Raw genomic sequence first — 16,499 nt, forward strand, 5'->3', positions numbered from 1 at the left:
ATATTACTGTACTGTGTATTAAAGTACAGTACAGTATTAAAGCAACTTATCTCTTGTTTTCCAAGTAATTGTGATACTAGAATTAACCTGATTCTTTGTTCTTACGCAGTTGCACTAGCATATGGAATTTATAAACAGGATCTGCCCTCGTTAGATGAGAAACCAAGAAATGTAGTATTTATTGATATGGGACATTCTGCCTATCAGGTCTCAGTTTGTGCTTTTAACAAAGGAAAACTTAAAGTAAGTAAATAAGTGATTACTATATTTAACTTATTAAGAGCACAGACTATATAGAGAACCTTAGTACATGGGCTTTAACCTTGCCTCTGCCCCTTAAAAATTGACCTTGAGCAAGTTTCTTAACCTCCCTAAATCTTAAATTTCCTTTTCTGGGGATAATATCAGAAACTATCTACTAGAATTTTTTGAGGAAAAATGAGTTAATGTACATAAAATGCTTGGGATGCCTAGCATATAATACTTGCTATAATATTTGTTAGCTATTTTTATTGTTTTTCTTAGGTTTTAAATCAATTACCAGGGAGCATACATAATCTTACAGGAAACATTTTCTAAAATGAGTCATATTATTTAAAAGTCTTTCTAGGAGTCCTAATTAAAAATTTTGTACAATGTAGCATTTACTTCTATGTGTTTGTGTTTTTATGGTCTATATTTAGTTTTATGTTCATTTTTATTATTGTGAAAGTATGGACTATTTGTCTACACTTACGCTCTCTCCACCATGCATTATGAGTAGAGTTTACTGAGAAGATAACGTGCTTTGGTTTATCCAACTCTGCAAGAGCCCTTTGTAGAACATTAAAGGGAAATGACTCATGCTGAATTCAGGGGAGTTGTTTTTTTGTTTGTTTGTTTGCTTTGGGTGTTTGTTTATTTGTTTTAAGTATAAATAGGTTTATTCCTTTGTCTTTAGCCTGACATTTTAACTTTTTGCCAGGGTAGGGGGTTAAGACAAGGTCTTGTTGTGTAGTTCAGGCTGTCCTTGAACTCACTATGTAGTCCAGGCTGGCCTCACACTCATGGTGATCTTCCTGCCTCAGCCTCCTGAGTGTTAGAACTACAGTTGTGCGCCACCATGCCTCGATAACATAATTTAGAGTATTTTCCCTTCCATTTTAGTAGATAACAGCTCAGTAGTGTATAATTTTTAGATCATGGAGTTTTTCAAAAGTCTGATAAAGACTGTCTTGCAGGGATCTTTCTGCCTCATCCTCCCGAATGCTGGAGTTATAGGCCTGGCTCCTGAAGGAACTTATTTAATTCTATCTCTGTATTTCTGTTTTCTTTTTTGCTATCTCATATATTCTTTTTTCTCCTTCCTTTGAGATGGAATCTCATTATATTGCCCAGCATGTCTCAAACTGTTGATTCTCCTACCTCAACCTCCTGAGTACCTGGGATTATACGCATGCACTACCATGCCTGACTTCATGTAGTCCTTTAAGTTTTTTTTTTTTTAAGAATAAGCCAGAGTTTTATTTCTTTCTTATTTTAGGTAACAGGAAGCCTAATTACTGACTTGTATATTGGAACATTTACAGTATTTTAGATTTAATCTTTAGATCTACTATTTTTAAATGTTTTGTTCTTGTTTATATCTTAGACGTGTTTCTTACTCTCTTCAAATTGGTTTTTAGCGGCTGGACGTGGTGGCACATGCCTGTAATCCTAGCACTCGGGAGGCTGAGGCAGAAGGATCGCTGTGAGTTTGAGACCAGCCTGGGCTACATAGTGAGTTCCAGGTCAGTCTCAACTACATAGTGAGACCCTGCCTCAAAAAAACCAAAAAAAAAAAAAAATTGGCTTTTAGTACAGTGTCACTATGGAATCAAAGAACATGAGATAATGAAGTTTTACTTTAATTATTTCAGAATTAGAATTATTCTTTAAGTTATGACACATAGATCTGTAACTGTAAAGCATATAATTGAAAGAAAGGAAATATGTTAGCTAAATGTAGGTGATACTAAAACTGATTCCAAATTTGGCACCACTGTGATTCAGAGTTCTTAGGTTTATTTTTTTATTATCATATTAGAGGTTTTGCTTTTGCTTTTTATTAATCTATGTTTCTGAAAATTCAGTTCTGCTTTTTCAATTAAACAGGTCTTGGCTACTACCTTTGACCCATATTTGGGTGGCAGGAACTTTGATGAGGCTTTAGTAGACTACTTCTGTGATGAGTTCAAGATCAAATATAAGATAAATGTGAAAGAAAACTCTCGGGCCTTGTTGCGTTTATATCAGGAATGTGAAAAACTAAAGAAGCTAATGAGTGCAAATGCATCAGATCTTCCATTGAACATTGAGTGTTTCATGAATGACCTTGATGTTTCTAGTAAAATGAACAGGTACCCTGTATATTTTCAGTTTGAAAAGTGTTTTATAATGTTTAGATCCCATCTGATTCTTTTTTATTCTGGTATTTTAGAAACTATGCTCAACCTTTTATCCCAAAACAATGTTGTTTTTTCCCCCCTCCCACAGGGCTCAATATGAACAGTTGTGTGCTTCTCTCTTGGCCAGAGTTGAACCACCTTTAAGAGCAGTAATGGAACAGGCTAGTAAGTAGAAATTTCTGTCAAAAGTGAACTGTGTGGTAAAACAATTAAAAACTTCATTTTCTTTAAAAAGATATTTCTTGTGGCTCAGTGGTACCACACCTGCCTTGCAGGTGTAAGGTCCTGAGTTCTATCCCCAGTACTGGGGGAAAAAAAGATATTTCTCATTTTTAAGAGGATATTAAATTCTTTAGTCATAAGATAGGGCATTGGAAATCTGGCTTTCTGAGAATTTTTTCTTGAGTATTATTTACATCATAAAGCTTATGCTACTTTTGTTTGGAGGTGTTTATAAGATTAGAACATTGTGACATGAAATTAAGGTAGAAATGGAGATGTGATTGCTTTTTAAATGACTTTTAGAATTCAAAGCCAGGCAGAATGGCACATGCCTATAATCCCAGCTACTCAGAAGAGTAGCCTGGACAACTCACCAAGACCCTGTCTCAAATAAGAAAAAGGAAGTATAAATTACTATAATCACTATGCAAATCAGAATGGAGTTTCTCACAAAAACTAAAATCAAAAATTCCATTTGATCTCTATTATCATGTATCTCCCTCAAGATTAAAAAGTTAAAAGATACCGGGCATTTAGCTCAGTAGTGCTGCCACCTGCCTCACAAGTGCAAGGTCCCGAGTTTGATCCCTAGTACCAAAAATAAAAGCGGGGGGGGGGGCGGGGATAACATAAAAAGGCTGAGACTCAGCAGTAATAGTACTTACCTAGAATGTACAAGGCCTGCCACACACACAAAAAAAATGGTTTTAGTAACCAATTAACAATACTTTCTGTGGAGGTTTGTGCGTTAAAAGAAAACTGAAGGACTCTAAAAGAGATTCTTTAAAATTCAGGAGGTCCCTAATGTTACTCCAAGAGTCTGGACCAAGTCCAGTGCCTATGTCATACATAATTAATATTTATTAAATTGGAATATTTTGAAATTTTGTTTTTGTCTATTTTATCTTCTTTTGTACATATTAAAAAATCCACCTTTAAAAAAATACTTTGCAGCTCCCAGAGTGGAGGCATACCTCTGTAATCCCAGCTCTTGGGAGACTGAGGCAGGAAGGTCACTGGAAGTATGAGGCCAGCCTGGGCTACATAGTTTAAGGCCAATTTGAGCTACATCACAAGATGCTGTTTAAACCCTGCCCACCAAAACAAAAAAAATTCCAAAGCCTACTGTTCATAGACTTTTCAGGATTATCACATTTTCCTCTCTGAAAAATATTTTATTTTCCAGACCTACAACGTGAAGACATAAGTAGTATAGAAATTGTAGGAGGAGCAACACGAATTCCTGCAGTGAAGGAACAGATTACGAAGTTCTTTCTTAAAGATATAAGTACCACTTTAAATGCTGATGAAGCTGTTGCAAGAGGATGTGCATTGCAGGTTTCTTTTTCTTTATACTTTACTAGAAGTGGTAACAGGTCTAAAGTAGCCTTTCAAATATTTTGATTACCTATCAATAAGCCAGAGTAAACTGAAGTTATTCCTAGTACATTCTTGTATCATTTTATATTTTTAAACTATAATAGGATTTTATATCTACACTGAAAGAACATTTATAAATTCTTGAAATCATGCCCATTTAAAATTCCTTTTGGAGACTTGAAAATGTTGTTACATTAATTTTTATAAGGTTCCCCAAAAATTCTCTGGCTCTTAAAAAACAGGAATTTTTACATGTAACAGTTTTAACTAGAAGGACTTCATTAAGCAATTCAGTCAGGGTTAAATAAGATTGTTATCTGTTGATTCAAATAGATATTCTTTCTTATTTTCAGTGTGCAATTCTCTCACCAGCATTTAAAGTGCGTGAATTTTCTATAACAGACATCATTCCCTATTCAGTCACATTAAGATGGAAGACCTCTTTTGATGATGGAACTGGGTGAGTTATTTTTAAAATCTCCGTTAGAGCTTATCATAAATCTTTAACCAATTTAACCTACTTTTTCTAAGTTAGAGGCATTTATACTTGTTATAATTTTGTCAAATACTTCAAAATAAAGTTTTAGAATGTAAAAATGATAGATCCATAATGGGCATATTTATAAGTTCATATTTATTATAAAAATAAAACATGCTTGTTTTAAAATGAGAATTACAGAATACAAATGTTAGAACTTGAATATCTGTATTTACTGTACCCAGCAGCCATAGCCCGTTTTTACAGAGGTTACCATTTTTAATAGCTAGTGTTATTTTTACAGGCCTTGTTTTTGAATGTCCATAAGTAAAAGCATGCACCTATTCAGTATATTCATGATCTTACATCTCCACTGCATCTTGCTTTTAAAACTTTTTTGTATATTACCTTTCCTTGTTAACAGACAATAACTTTTTCAAGTTTATGTATGCTATAATAAACTTAACTAAGATAATAATTTTGCTATTTTAAGTAATGTTATTAGAAACATATTTGAGCATATATCTTTGTCCAGCTGTGTCTGGTAAGCAGTGTAGGAATAGAATTGTTGATCTAGAGTATGCACATTATTATTTCCAACTTAAAGTAACCAAAAAACTGTGATAATATATATTTGTGTAACATTCATGAGATTACCTGTCCTGGTTCATTTTCTTCTATGCTTTTAAATGTAACATGTGGTTAGTGAAATCTTATTATTGCAAACTTAAATCTTTTGTTGACATCTACATTTTATTCACAATGCACTACCCACGACTGAAGTAGCTTGTTTTCCTACCAAAATCAAAATTGGTGTTTGAATATTTTACTTGCGTACTTTTCACCAGTATATCCTATAAAGTGGCTAAAGCTGTAGTTACATTTTGAAGTTCCTCTCAATTTTTTTGTTCTGTGTTCTGTATATCAATATCGCCACGAAATTGAGTTTTTGAAATTGTACAGATTTTTAAAATGTGGATTATGAGCTTTATCTAAATGACTTGTAAGAACATTTGAATGGCTTGTTTTAAGGTCAGTTTTGAGGCAAGGTGAGTATTATTCTGAGAAGTTTAATTTCAGTTAAGAAAATATATAGGGAGCTAAATTGAAAAGTATATCCTAATGATTATAGTAAAAAAAAAAAAAGGTGGTATTTGTTATGCTCTTGACAATAAGGACAGAGGAAAAGGTTCATAAATGTGAAGATTTTTCACACCTTGCATAGTTAGTTGGAAAATAATAAGTCATTAAGATGATGATATATAATGGTAAAGAGTAAGTTTATGGGCCACTAAAAATAACAGTTATAAATCAATTCTGTTACAGTGTTTGAAGAATTTTAGTTTGTGTGGGTTTAAAACTTTTCTTGTATTATGAAATACAAAATACTTCCAAGGGCATTGTTGTATCAACTACAATTTTGGGAATATCAATAATAAATTATCGGAAAATATCCCTATCAGGGAAATACACACTGAACTATTTAAAGTGAAAGAAGAATAATGTATGTACTTCTTTCAGTTGGTTCACAAAAAATACTTTGTGCTTCCAAATGATGAGACAATGAATAAAATGTTTACAGCAAACCTAGATAAAAGATGTTCCTTGTTCTATCTATATTTTTGAACCCTGTGTAACTTTAAAATTATTTCCAAATGAATGGTCTTAAAGTAGCTAGACTACTTCATCTTTGACAAAGGAGCCAACCATCCTCACTGGACGAAAGATAGCCTCTTCAATAAATTGTGTTGGAAAAACTGCATTTCAACCTGCCAAAGATTAAAATTAAAGCTAGACCCTTATCTTTCACCGTGCACTAAACGAAAATCCAAGTGGATTAAAGATCTAAATATTAAACACTAAACTTGCTGGAAGATAGGTAGAACTCTCAGAGACACTGGCATAGGAAAAGTCTTTGTGAACAAATCTTCAGTAGCAGAAGAACTAGCATAATGAATCAACAACTGGGATCCCATCTTTTTTATTAAAAAGCTTCTGCACTGCAAGAGAAACAACCAACAGAGCTAAGAGACAACCTACAACGTCGGAAAAAAATTTTACCAGCTGTTTCTTAGACAAGGTCTGCTATCTAGAATACATAAAGAACTCAAAAAAATAAGACCCCCCCAATATAAAGACCCAATTAAAAATGGGCATCTGAAATGAACAGACATTTTTCAGCCAAACAAGTAAAAGCAGCAAATACATGAAAAAATTTTAAACATCACTGGTCATTTGTTTGGGTTTTTTGGTTTGTTTTTGTTTTTTTTTTTGGTGTTGTTGGGGGCGGGGGGTGAGACAGTCTCACTATGTAGTTGAGACTGACCTGGAACTCTCACTATGTAGCCCAGGCTGGTCTCAAACTCACAGAAATCCTCTTGCCTCAGCCTCCGGAGCGCTGGGATTATAGGTGTGTGCCACCACACCTGGCCCATCACTGATCATTTGAGAGATGCAGATGAAAACAGTACTGAGATTCTGCATCACCCCAGAAAGATAGTTGCTATCAAGAAATCAACCAATAACAAATGCTAGCAGTGTATGGGGAGAAAGAAACCCTTCTCCATTGTAGGTGGGAGTGCAGACTGGTGTAACCACTGTGGAAATCAATATGGAGATAACTCAAAAAACTAGGATTAGAAGTCCCATTTGACCCAGCTATCCTTCTGCTGGGTATCTTTCCAAAAGAAATAAAAGAATCATATCACAGTGATATATGCACAGCTATGTTTATAGTGGCACAGTCTGTAATAGCTAAAACTTGGAAAGAGCCCAATTGTCCATCAGCTGGAGACTGGATAAAGAAGATGTGGGTTTTCTCTAAGCTGGAATACTACTCAGTCATAAAGAATGAGAAACTAAAGTCATTTATAGCTAAACGGATGCATATTGAGGCCATATTCTTTAAGTGAAATAAATAGGACACACGTGTAAATACCAAATAGCTTTTCTAAAAGTGTAAATACGGATCAAAATGTATAATTGATAATGTGAAATAGGAAGAAAAGGACTAAATGAGTAGAGGAAGTGGGAAGGGTAGGGGAAAGGAAAGAAGGGAAAAGAAAAAATATGAGAAAAGGAAAAAATTGGGCCGAGGATTTAGCTCAGTAGTTAAAAAAGGAAAGGAAAGAAGGGAAAAGAAAAAATATGAGAAAAGGAAAAAATTGGGCCGAGGATTTAGCTCAGTAGTTCGGTGGCCTGCCTTGCAAGCACAAGGACCCAAGTTCAATCCGTATAAATAAGGAGGAGTGGAGGGATGAAGGGAGGGCAGGGATATGGGGAGAAAAATGAGAACCAAGATCTGTCATGTAAAGGTACAAGATCCCAATGATAAATGTAACCATACTGTATACTTAAAAAGTACCAATAAACTTAATGAGAAAAAATAAATAAAAAGGTAGGTAGAATGAAAGAAGGTTGTATATGGCAAGTATTTTTGGAAGTTAATGGGCAGAACCTGGTATGAGGACCCTGCGTGTTGACCTTAAAATACACATATTCTCAGGAAATGTTTGTTTTTAGTATTATAGAATTGTTTTACTATGATAGACATTTAGAGACCTTTGAGCCATAAACTTGGCAAAATGCATGTTTGAAGCAGGATCAGTAATTTTTTCTTACATTTGTACATAGATATCTTTGTAATTGCTCCTTGTGAATTAAAGATTTATGGATTTTGTAATTAGGTTCATGAGCAACTTCCTATTTGTGTTTGAGTGTCTCTCCTACCACATTTTAGGGAATGTGAAGTATTCTGTAAGAACCATCCTGCCCCGTTCTCAAAAGTTATTACTTTCCACAAGAAGGAGCCATTTGAACTAGAAGCATTTTATACTAACTTACATGAAGTGCCTTATCCTGATCCAAGAATTGGTAAGAAAAGTCAAGAAAAAAAATTTCCATAATTTTTTGGCTTTTATAAATAATACATAGACTAGCCAGGGACTTAGCTCAGTGGTTCTGCCACCTGTTTCACAAGCGCGAGGACCTGAGTTCGATCCCTGGTACCAAAAAATAAAAAAATAAAAATAATAATACATAGAATCAAGGAAACAGGACATTTCAGCTAAACCAGCCCTGGATTTTCCAAGAAAGTTAGTTGTACTTTCCTCTAAATATGCACTTTTTTGTGCCCATTTTATTTCTAGAATAAGTGCACATATTTTGACTATTCTTAATTCATTTTGATTTCTGTATTTACAATGCTCTACAATTGATCTAAAAAGTTTGTGAGTATATTTTAGGAAAACTTAGGTCAAACTGTGCTAACATACTGACTTCGGATTTTCAAATTTGTTCACAGGCAACAGCTATAATAAATATTGTTGTAATAATCTGAAAGTGAGAACAGGACACTATAATACCCATTTTAACTAATCATTTCAGATGCTGTAAAACAGAACATGATTTTATAGCATTTAAAATGAAGCAGTTTTTAAATTTTAAAATTGTGTAAATACCGATAGAGTAAAAGGAGACTAAATTATTTTCTACTACATTGTTTAAAGCAGAAGTTATTGAAAGTTATGTTAGTTCAGTAAGATTGTTATTAGGTACCACAAGCTAGATGACTTAAACAATAGAAATATACAGAGTCTGCCAAAAAAAAAAATGTATACACACTTAAGCAGTTCACCATACTAATAAATGTCGAAGCTAATGGCTACCACTTTGATACCTCTTGTAATTGTAGAGGTCAAAGGTAATCTGTATTAATCACATGATTTCTCAAATTTATTATTAAAATATGTATACAAGTTTATCTTTTCCTGATGTATACTTGTTTTTGCAGACTGTGTATTGTCTCAGTTGTGGAAGCTAGAATTCTGAAATGAAGGTATCAGCAAGTGTGGTTTCTTCTGATGGCTATAAAGGAAGGATCCATTCTAGTTTACTCTCCTTGGTTTCTAGATGACCGTCTTCATGTTCTCATGACATTCTCTCACATTTGTATGCGTCTTTCTTCAAATTTCTCTTTTGTAAGGACATCAGTCACACTGAATTAGGGCCCACCCTAATGATCTCATTTCAATTTAATTACCTCTTTGAAGATTCTTTCTTCATAAACAGTCACTCCTGAGTTACTGGGTGGTTAGAACTTCAGCATATGAATGTTGTGATGTTGGGATACAACTCAAAAAAAGGTCAGCCAAATTTTTTACTACCCAATTTCTTTGTGTAGCATTCTCTCTTTTAATTTTGCTTAGGAATCCAAAATTGTCTTTGTCTTTTTTTATTTATGCATTACCAGGATGATTATGATTTGTAAATATAACACCAAAAATGTAATACTATTTTGTTTTCATGTTTAGGAATTGAATTTTGTTATTTTGGTTTTAAAGTAGCATCATATTCCAACTCTTTTTTCATAGCATTGATGATTTAGGACAAGTTACTTGACCTTTCTGAGAGTTAATAACAGGTTTGCTTTGCTGTGAAAGAGATACCCTGGGAAAAGTGCATGCCCCATAGTAATTTTAATCTGATCACTATTTTACATTTATTTGCCATCATCTTCAGATGACAGTCCAAATTATTGAATAAAAATTGATACTGATCATAGCTCTTTTTTCCTTAAGGGACCTTCACTATTCAGAATGTTTTTGCACAATCTGATGGTGATAATTCCAAAGTAAAGGTTAAAGTTCGTGTTAACATCCATGGAATCTTCAGTGTGGCTAGTGCATCAGTAATTGAGAAGCAAAATTTGGAAGGGGAATATAGTGATGCTCCTATGGAGACAGAAACTTCATTTAAGAGTGAAAACAAAGATGATGTGGTATGTAGAAGTCCTATCACAAGGCTACTATGATTATATAGCATTTTATAATTGGTACTTTTATTAGCTGAGTATGTTAATTTCTGAGGTTTTGCTTTGAATTTCTGCTATATGATCAGTGTGCACTTTATTTTTTTATTTTATTTTATTTTTTTAATTTTTGGAACCAGGGATCGAACTCGGGCCCTTGTGCTTGTGAAGCAGGCACTGGAACCACTGTGTGTGCACTTTATTAAAGAATAATTCTACTTAAATACTCTTCATCTTTCACACTCTATTACACTTTTCAGGGGCTTGTGGGACTTAGCATTATGAAGCATGTGAATTTGAAATCATCTCAAGTTCTTTGTTTCTGTTTCCGTTAAAGCAGTGTTGTTTTATTAGTGCTTGATTTTTTTTTTTTTTGGTCGGTATCGAACTTAGGACCTTGTACTTGTGCAGCAGGCACAGTGCCACTGAGCTAAATTCCCAGCCCTAGTAGTGCTTGAATTTTAGCCTATAGCTAAAATCAGTTCAGATTAAGTTTTGAACTATGCACACATATATTCACTATACACATACACTATCCACGCACATATTTTTAAACTGAAAATACAAGTGTATGACTTGCCTCTCCCCCAGGGTTTAGTTAGGGAATGTCCATGACAGTTAAACAGAAGAGTGCTATAAATTCTGTAGCAATCAAATGTTGACTTTATATTTTTTCTTTGTTATGTGATACCAAGTTTACTTTTGGCATAAGGAATGTTATGGTTACTTGATTATATTTCATTGCATAAAATTTATATGTGTTTGCATCATTTTTATGTGTACTCTTTGTAAAGTATTGTTAATGGCATTTGTTGAATTTTTTTCCAGTCCCAATTTGGAAATCAGCCCTAGATTTTTCATCTATTTGTTCATATTAAGAATGGGTTTGGTGCCGGGGATTTAGTGCAGTGGCACAGCACCTGGCAAGTGCAAGGTCCTGAGTGCAATCCCTGGTACAGAAAAAAAAGAATGGCCTGAGGTTATAGCTCAGTGGGAGAGTGTTTGCCTAGTGTGCTCAAGGCTCTTGGTTCAACCCCCACTACAGAAAAAAACAATAAGTTTCCAAGGCAGGCATGGTGGCAAGTGCCTGTGTAGTCTCAGAGGAAAATCACTTGCACCCACTAATCCAAAACCAGCCTGGGCAATATGGTGAAACCCATCTCGAAAACTATGGGTGAATATGATTTCTCCCTTCTTTGAAGATTGTCTTTTATTTTTAATAAGTACTGTATAATTTTAATAAGTACTGTATAATCTTTTCTCAATGATCAAAATTGAACCACTAGCCTATAAAGCACTTCATTTAAGATACCATGGCATCTTTTTCATGCTTCCCATGTATTATCTCATAATCCCTTACTTGAATTGATAAAGAGGAAAGTCCCAATCTGTTAGTAAAATAGTCACTTTTTAAAAAATTAACATGCAGATGATAATGAAAAATTATTATTTTTTAAATTACAATTCACAATAGCTGGGCACAATAGCACATGTCTCTAATCCCAGTACTTAGGAGGCTGAGACAGGAGGATCACCAGGAGTCCAAGGCCACCCCACATTGCAAGTGAGACCCTGTCTCAAAAAATAAACAAACAAAAATTATAATTCACAATAATGTATGTCAGATATATAAATTTAATCCATTAATATTTATTTTTACTGTAGTTGAAAGTACTCTGTATACCTTTGAGGATCAGTTATTTGTAACCATTTCACTTTCTTCACCTCCTTTTTAAGTAATTCTCGCCACTCTAATTTTGTCTATATAATGTTAGTGAACCCCTGAGAACAGGAAATAAAGTAAGAATAGTATGGTACCCACTCCGTCCTATTTTCCTTAAAATTTCTTATTTGCTGCTTCTGTTTGTGAAGTGGAAATCCAGTTAACCAGTACTTTAGGATACTTTCTGGATGTGAAACTTAAAAGACTTGCCTATAAATAATGTACACGGGGGCCGGGGATTTAGCTCAGCGGTTCGGTGCCCTGCCTTGCAAGCGCAAGGACCCGAGTTCAATCCCCGGTACCAAAAAAAAAATGTACATGGACTAGTGATAACTACTTTAGCCACTCAGATACTTGTTTTGGATTAATGTTTTGGGATGAAGTGTTTAGGGTTGACTAGAACAATTTTAGTATATGTGCTGCCAAAGTGAGCACAGGGTTGACTAGAACATTTCCAGGTAGTTAAGGTTTTCATATAAGAATTTACAGGTAGATAAGATATTCCTACATACTCCTTCTATAATTTATGTAATCAAGGAAAAGGGGTAACTAATATTATGGATCGTATACTTAAGCATTTGTGGTAAGTACATCACACATATATTATCTTCTTTTAAATCACTACCATAGCTGATAAAATAGGTGCTGGGTAAGTTGTTTTTTATTTCCTTATCATTTCTAATATAAGAGCTAATATTAGCACATGTGTAGAAAATACCTTGTGTCCTTTATTTCTTAATGGTTCTCTGTAGAATTTTTCTCTTTAATTCTGTATCCAAAGGTTTAAAAAAGGCTTAAGGCTTAAAGATCATAAAGTTACCATTTTCTTTTTTCCCAAAGCATGAACTAATTGAGAATAGACTATGGAAACTGTTTATATTTTAGAGGGGAAAATAAGAAGGTATTAAGTTGTTAATATTCCCCTTACTGCTAAACATTGCTAGCTCTGACATAGTAAGAGCCTTTTCCCGATGAGAGTTAATTTATGAAAGACTACTTTATGTGTCTCATTTTTTCATTCAAAATTAAGGTAGTTAGATGTTCCTGAAAATATGTCTACTTTAGTATAAGAATATCTGAAAAAATTGACACCTTTCTTATTGGTGTATATTAATATCTGGGTCTATTAAGAAGTTATCACATCATAGACTGCATAACACCAGAAACCAAAGAAAGCATTCTGTTCATCATGCTAATCTACCACTGTTTTGTTTCCTAATTACTATCTGAGCTTTTTATCTACTTTTTAATTCAGAATACTTGAGTATGTGTAGTGAGGATTCTTCTAGGCATTTCAAGTACAATAATAAACAAGATAGAAAAGGTCCTTCTACATCTGTAACTTACATTCTAGCGGAAAACTCCAGGCAAGAAAGTAACAAAATATCATATAAAAGAAATGAATGGGGATGCACAGTGGGAATTATGATGAAGAAAGCCATGTAGTAGGTTAAGATAGCCTGAAAGACGAAAAACACATTTTGAGGATAAGGAGGGAGGGGATACTTAGTTGTCCAGGCAGAGGGAATAACAAGCACAAAGACCAGGAGACAGGAAGTTCTTTATTCTTGTAACAAAAAGAACAGTAGCTGGTATGAATGAAGGGGAAATTTAGCAAGAAAAGAATGAAATTGAAAAAGTAGATCATGGAACAAATCAGTGAAAGCCTGTAGTTTACAATAATGATTCTGGATCATATACACAAGTGCTTTTTATTTTATTCAGTAAATAATGATGAGCACCTAAAATATATGGTTGGATACGGCAGGAAGTTGAAAGATAGTTTCACCTCTCACGGGTTAAAAATCAGTCAGAGAAGCCAGAGTCTACTATAGTCTATTCCATTAATTTCACTACTATTGTTAATATTCTTTTAAAGTCATTTTAATAAGGCATTAACACATCATTACACACGTGCATATGTTATAAGATTGCAATTATCTACTTTTAAATATATACAAAATTAGAGCTGGGAATGGTGATGCATACTTATAATCTGGCATTCTACAGGCTGAGGCAGTAGGATCTGAGTTAAGGTCCAGCCTGAGCTACATAGGATAGTGAGACCCTGTCTCAAAAAAAACAGTAATCAAATCGTGATGGGTTAATCACTGCAAATGATAACATTTTATATTCACCAACGGCAGTAGACATAACAGTTCTCAGAACCAGTACATATGTGAGTATGATTGTTATTCCTAGTAGCACAATGAGGCAGTTGCAACTACATCATCCTACAGACCATTTCAAGGAAGGAATACATAAGTAGGCAGTTGGAATGGTCTTCCTTTGGACCATTTAAGGAAGGAATACAAGTCCTGGTTGTTGCCTGAAAACAATTAACTGACTTTCTTCTGGTAAAACAAAATTTTAAAACTTGCAGAATAAGTGGCAATAGCTTGTAAGAAAACATAAGATCCATTTTTTAAACAAATGCTGGCTCACAAATCCTGCTGGCACTGAGGTTGATACTAGATAGAAAAAAACATTACCAACTAATTAAGTGGTTGAGAACAGTTTAGATTCTACATGTAAAAAAGTTCTAGAAATACCTTATTTGTGGGGTTTTTTTGTACATACGAAAAACGTACAAATACATAAACAATAGAAAAGTTCTTTGAATAAATTTAAAATTATAAATGATAAAGCATTATGTCCATTTGACAGCATTTTTTCCTTAATAATACATAAGAGTTAATACATGACCCCAACTCACTATCACTTTTTTTTTAAACCTCTTGTCCGTTAACAGGGTTTAGGGAGGTGAAAGAAGCTAGAATATCAGAATTAATTATTTTAACTACAAAGAATTAGCCTTTTATTTTTCTCTTTAGCACAAATGAACATTTACTCAAGATAAGTTTCAGGTATTGCATATTTACTTAATTCACAGTATAACTGAAGATGAATATATAATTTATTCTGATTCCTGTATTTAGGTTTTTCTTTTTTTCAGGAGAATAGTGGTGGATAGGATTAAGTGTCCAAAAAATGTATTACTAAAGATTGTTTGCCAAATAGTCAATTTGGGGGTTTTTATTGGTTAAAAGTTTAAAGTTTATATCAGAAACATCTCCTCTGCCAGTTTTGAATTTCCTTCAGTATTTTACTCTTTTAAAAAATATATAATTGAATTTTTAAAACAAAAATTTTTTCTTAAATTTATTTTCCAATGTTAAGATCTTTATAAATGGTTTTCATATCAACTTGGACAGGTTTTTTGTAAGCCTCCTTTTATAAATCTTGATTTGTAAGTTTGAGGACGGCTTTCTGTATTTTGCAATTATTTGGTCACAGGTAAATGAAACAAGGTTTATTCACACAACATCATATAGATATTTTTATTTTACTTACCTGTTAATCTGTTTGTTGTTGTTAATCTCATCTAAAACATAAGCCTCTACTGTGTTCATATATCCCAGAACAGGCTTAAATTCTAAGATGCAGTTTAATTTTTTTAAAAAGAGATGACATAAATTATCAGTTACATATTTTCTTGGTAGGATAAAATGCAGGTTGACCAAGAAGAAGGAGGTAATCAAAAAGGTCATGCTGAACATACCCCAGAAGAGGAAATTGACCATACAGGAGCCAAAACAAAGGTTTGGTTTACTTTTTCTGTAGTTGGGTCTTGAAAGATTTGTATCTTTAATTGATATATTTGCTCTATAATGCTTGTTCCTAATATACTTGATATTTTAAATGTTAATACTGTAGAAAAGAACAGAAAGCTCCATAGCTAGAATAAATACATTTCAGTATTTTTAGTGCAAAGGTTAATAGGACAAAATTGTTTTTCTGATGGGGAAAAACTATTTCCCAATAACTCTTTTCTAATTAAAAATCATAAGCCTTCAAAATATACAATGAAACAAGCCAAATGAAGGAAAATTAAATTTGCAATGCCCTTATCACAGAATTAACCACTCCTTAAGCATTTTCCTGAATATCACACTTTTCTTTGTGCAAAAGTATTTTAAAATATAAAAATTTAAATGATAAATGACTTTATTATTGAGAATAATTATAATACTGAGATAATCACTACCAATAAAAAAGGAGACAGTTGGGTGTGTTAACACATGACTGTATGTAATCCCAGCCCTCTGGGAAGCTAAGAGACTTGCAAATTCAATCCCAGCCTGGGCAGTGTAGTAACTCTTTCAAAATAAAAATGGGCTGGAAATGTAGCTTAGTGTAGAGGTCCTGAGTTCAGTCCCCAGTACTTCAAGAAGTAAATGAGACAGACGGCCTGCCCCAGTCTAGCTACAAGTGTAGCTAGAGATGTAAGCCATCTTTAACAGATTTTTGTAAGATGCACAGAGTACATTTTGTACAGATTAGCTATATGGATTTTTTTCACAGAGGTTTCAAATCCTAGACTCTAAAATTATTATGTTTTTGTTTTTTAGCAAAGCATTTATTGGTACTTTTTTTTTTTTTTTTTTTTAACAGGGGTTC

The 16,499-nt window shown here is 33.6% G+C and overlaps 1 protein-coding gene across 3 annotated transcripts in view; it reads left to right on the forward strand.

The window, feature by feature from the left end:
- Positions 1-16,499, forward strand: part of Hspa4l (heat shock protein family A (Hsp70) member 4 like) — a 54,893-nt gene that overhangs the window by 22,187 nt on the left and 16,207 nt on the right. For all 3 annotated transcript variants that reach the window (XM_033759890.1, XM_010618851.3, XM_010618850.3), the window contains exons 6-13: positions 110-243; positions 2,134-2,378; positions 2,515-2,591; positions 3,835-3,986; positions 4,382-4,488; positions 8,246-8,379; positions 10,086-10,285; positions 15,542-15,640. In XM_033759890.1, the coding sequence (XP_033615781.1) occupies positions 110-243; positions 2,134-2,378; positions 2,515-2,591; positions 3,835-3,986; positions 4,382-4,488; positions 8,246-8,379; positions 10,086-10,285; positions 15,542-15,640 (1,148 nt within the window). The remainder of the gene's footprint in view (positions 1-109; positions 244-2,133; positions 2,379-2,514; positions 2,592-3,834; positions 3,987-4,381; positions 4,489-8,245; positions 8,380-10,085; positions 10,286-15,541; positions 15,641-16,499) is intronic.

The sequence above is a fragment of the Fukomys damarensis genome, unplaced genomic scaffold, assembly GCF_012274545.1.
Source record: "Fukomys damarensis isolate Sample0158 unplaced genomic scaffold, DMR_v1.0_HiC HiC_scaffold_38, whole genome shotgun sequence".
NCBI classification, from domain to species: Eukaryota; Metazoa; Chordata; class Mammalia; order Rodentia; family Bathyergidae; genus Fukomys; species Fukomys damarensis.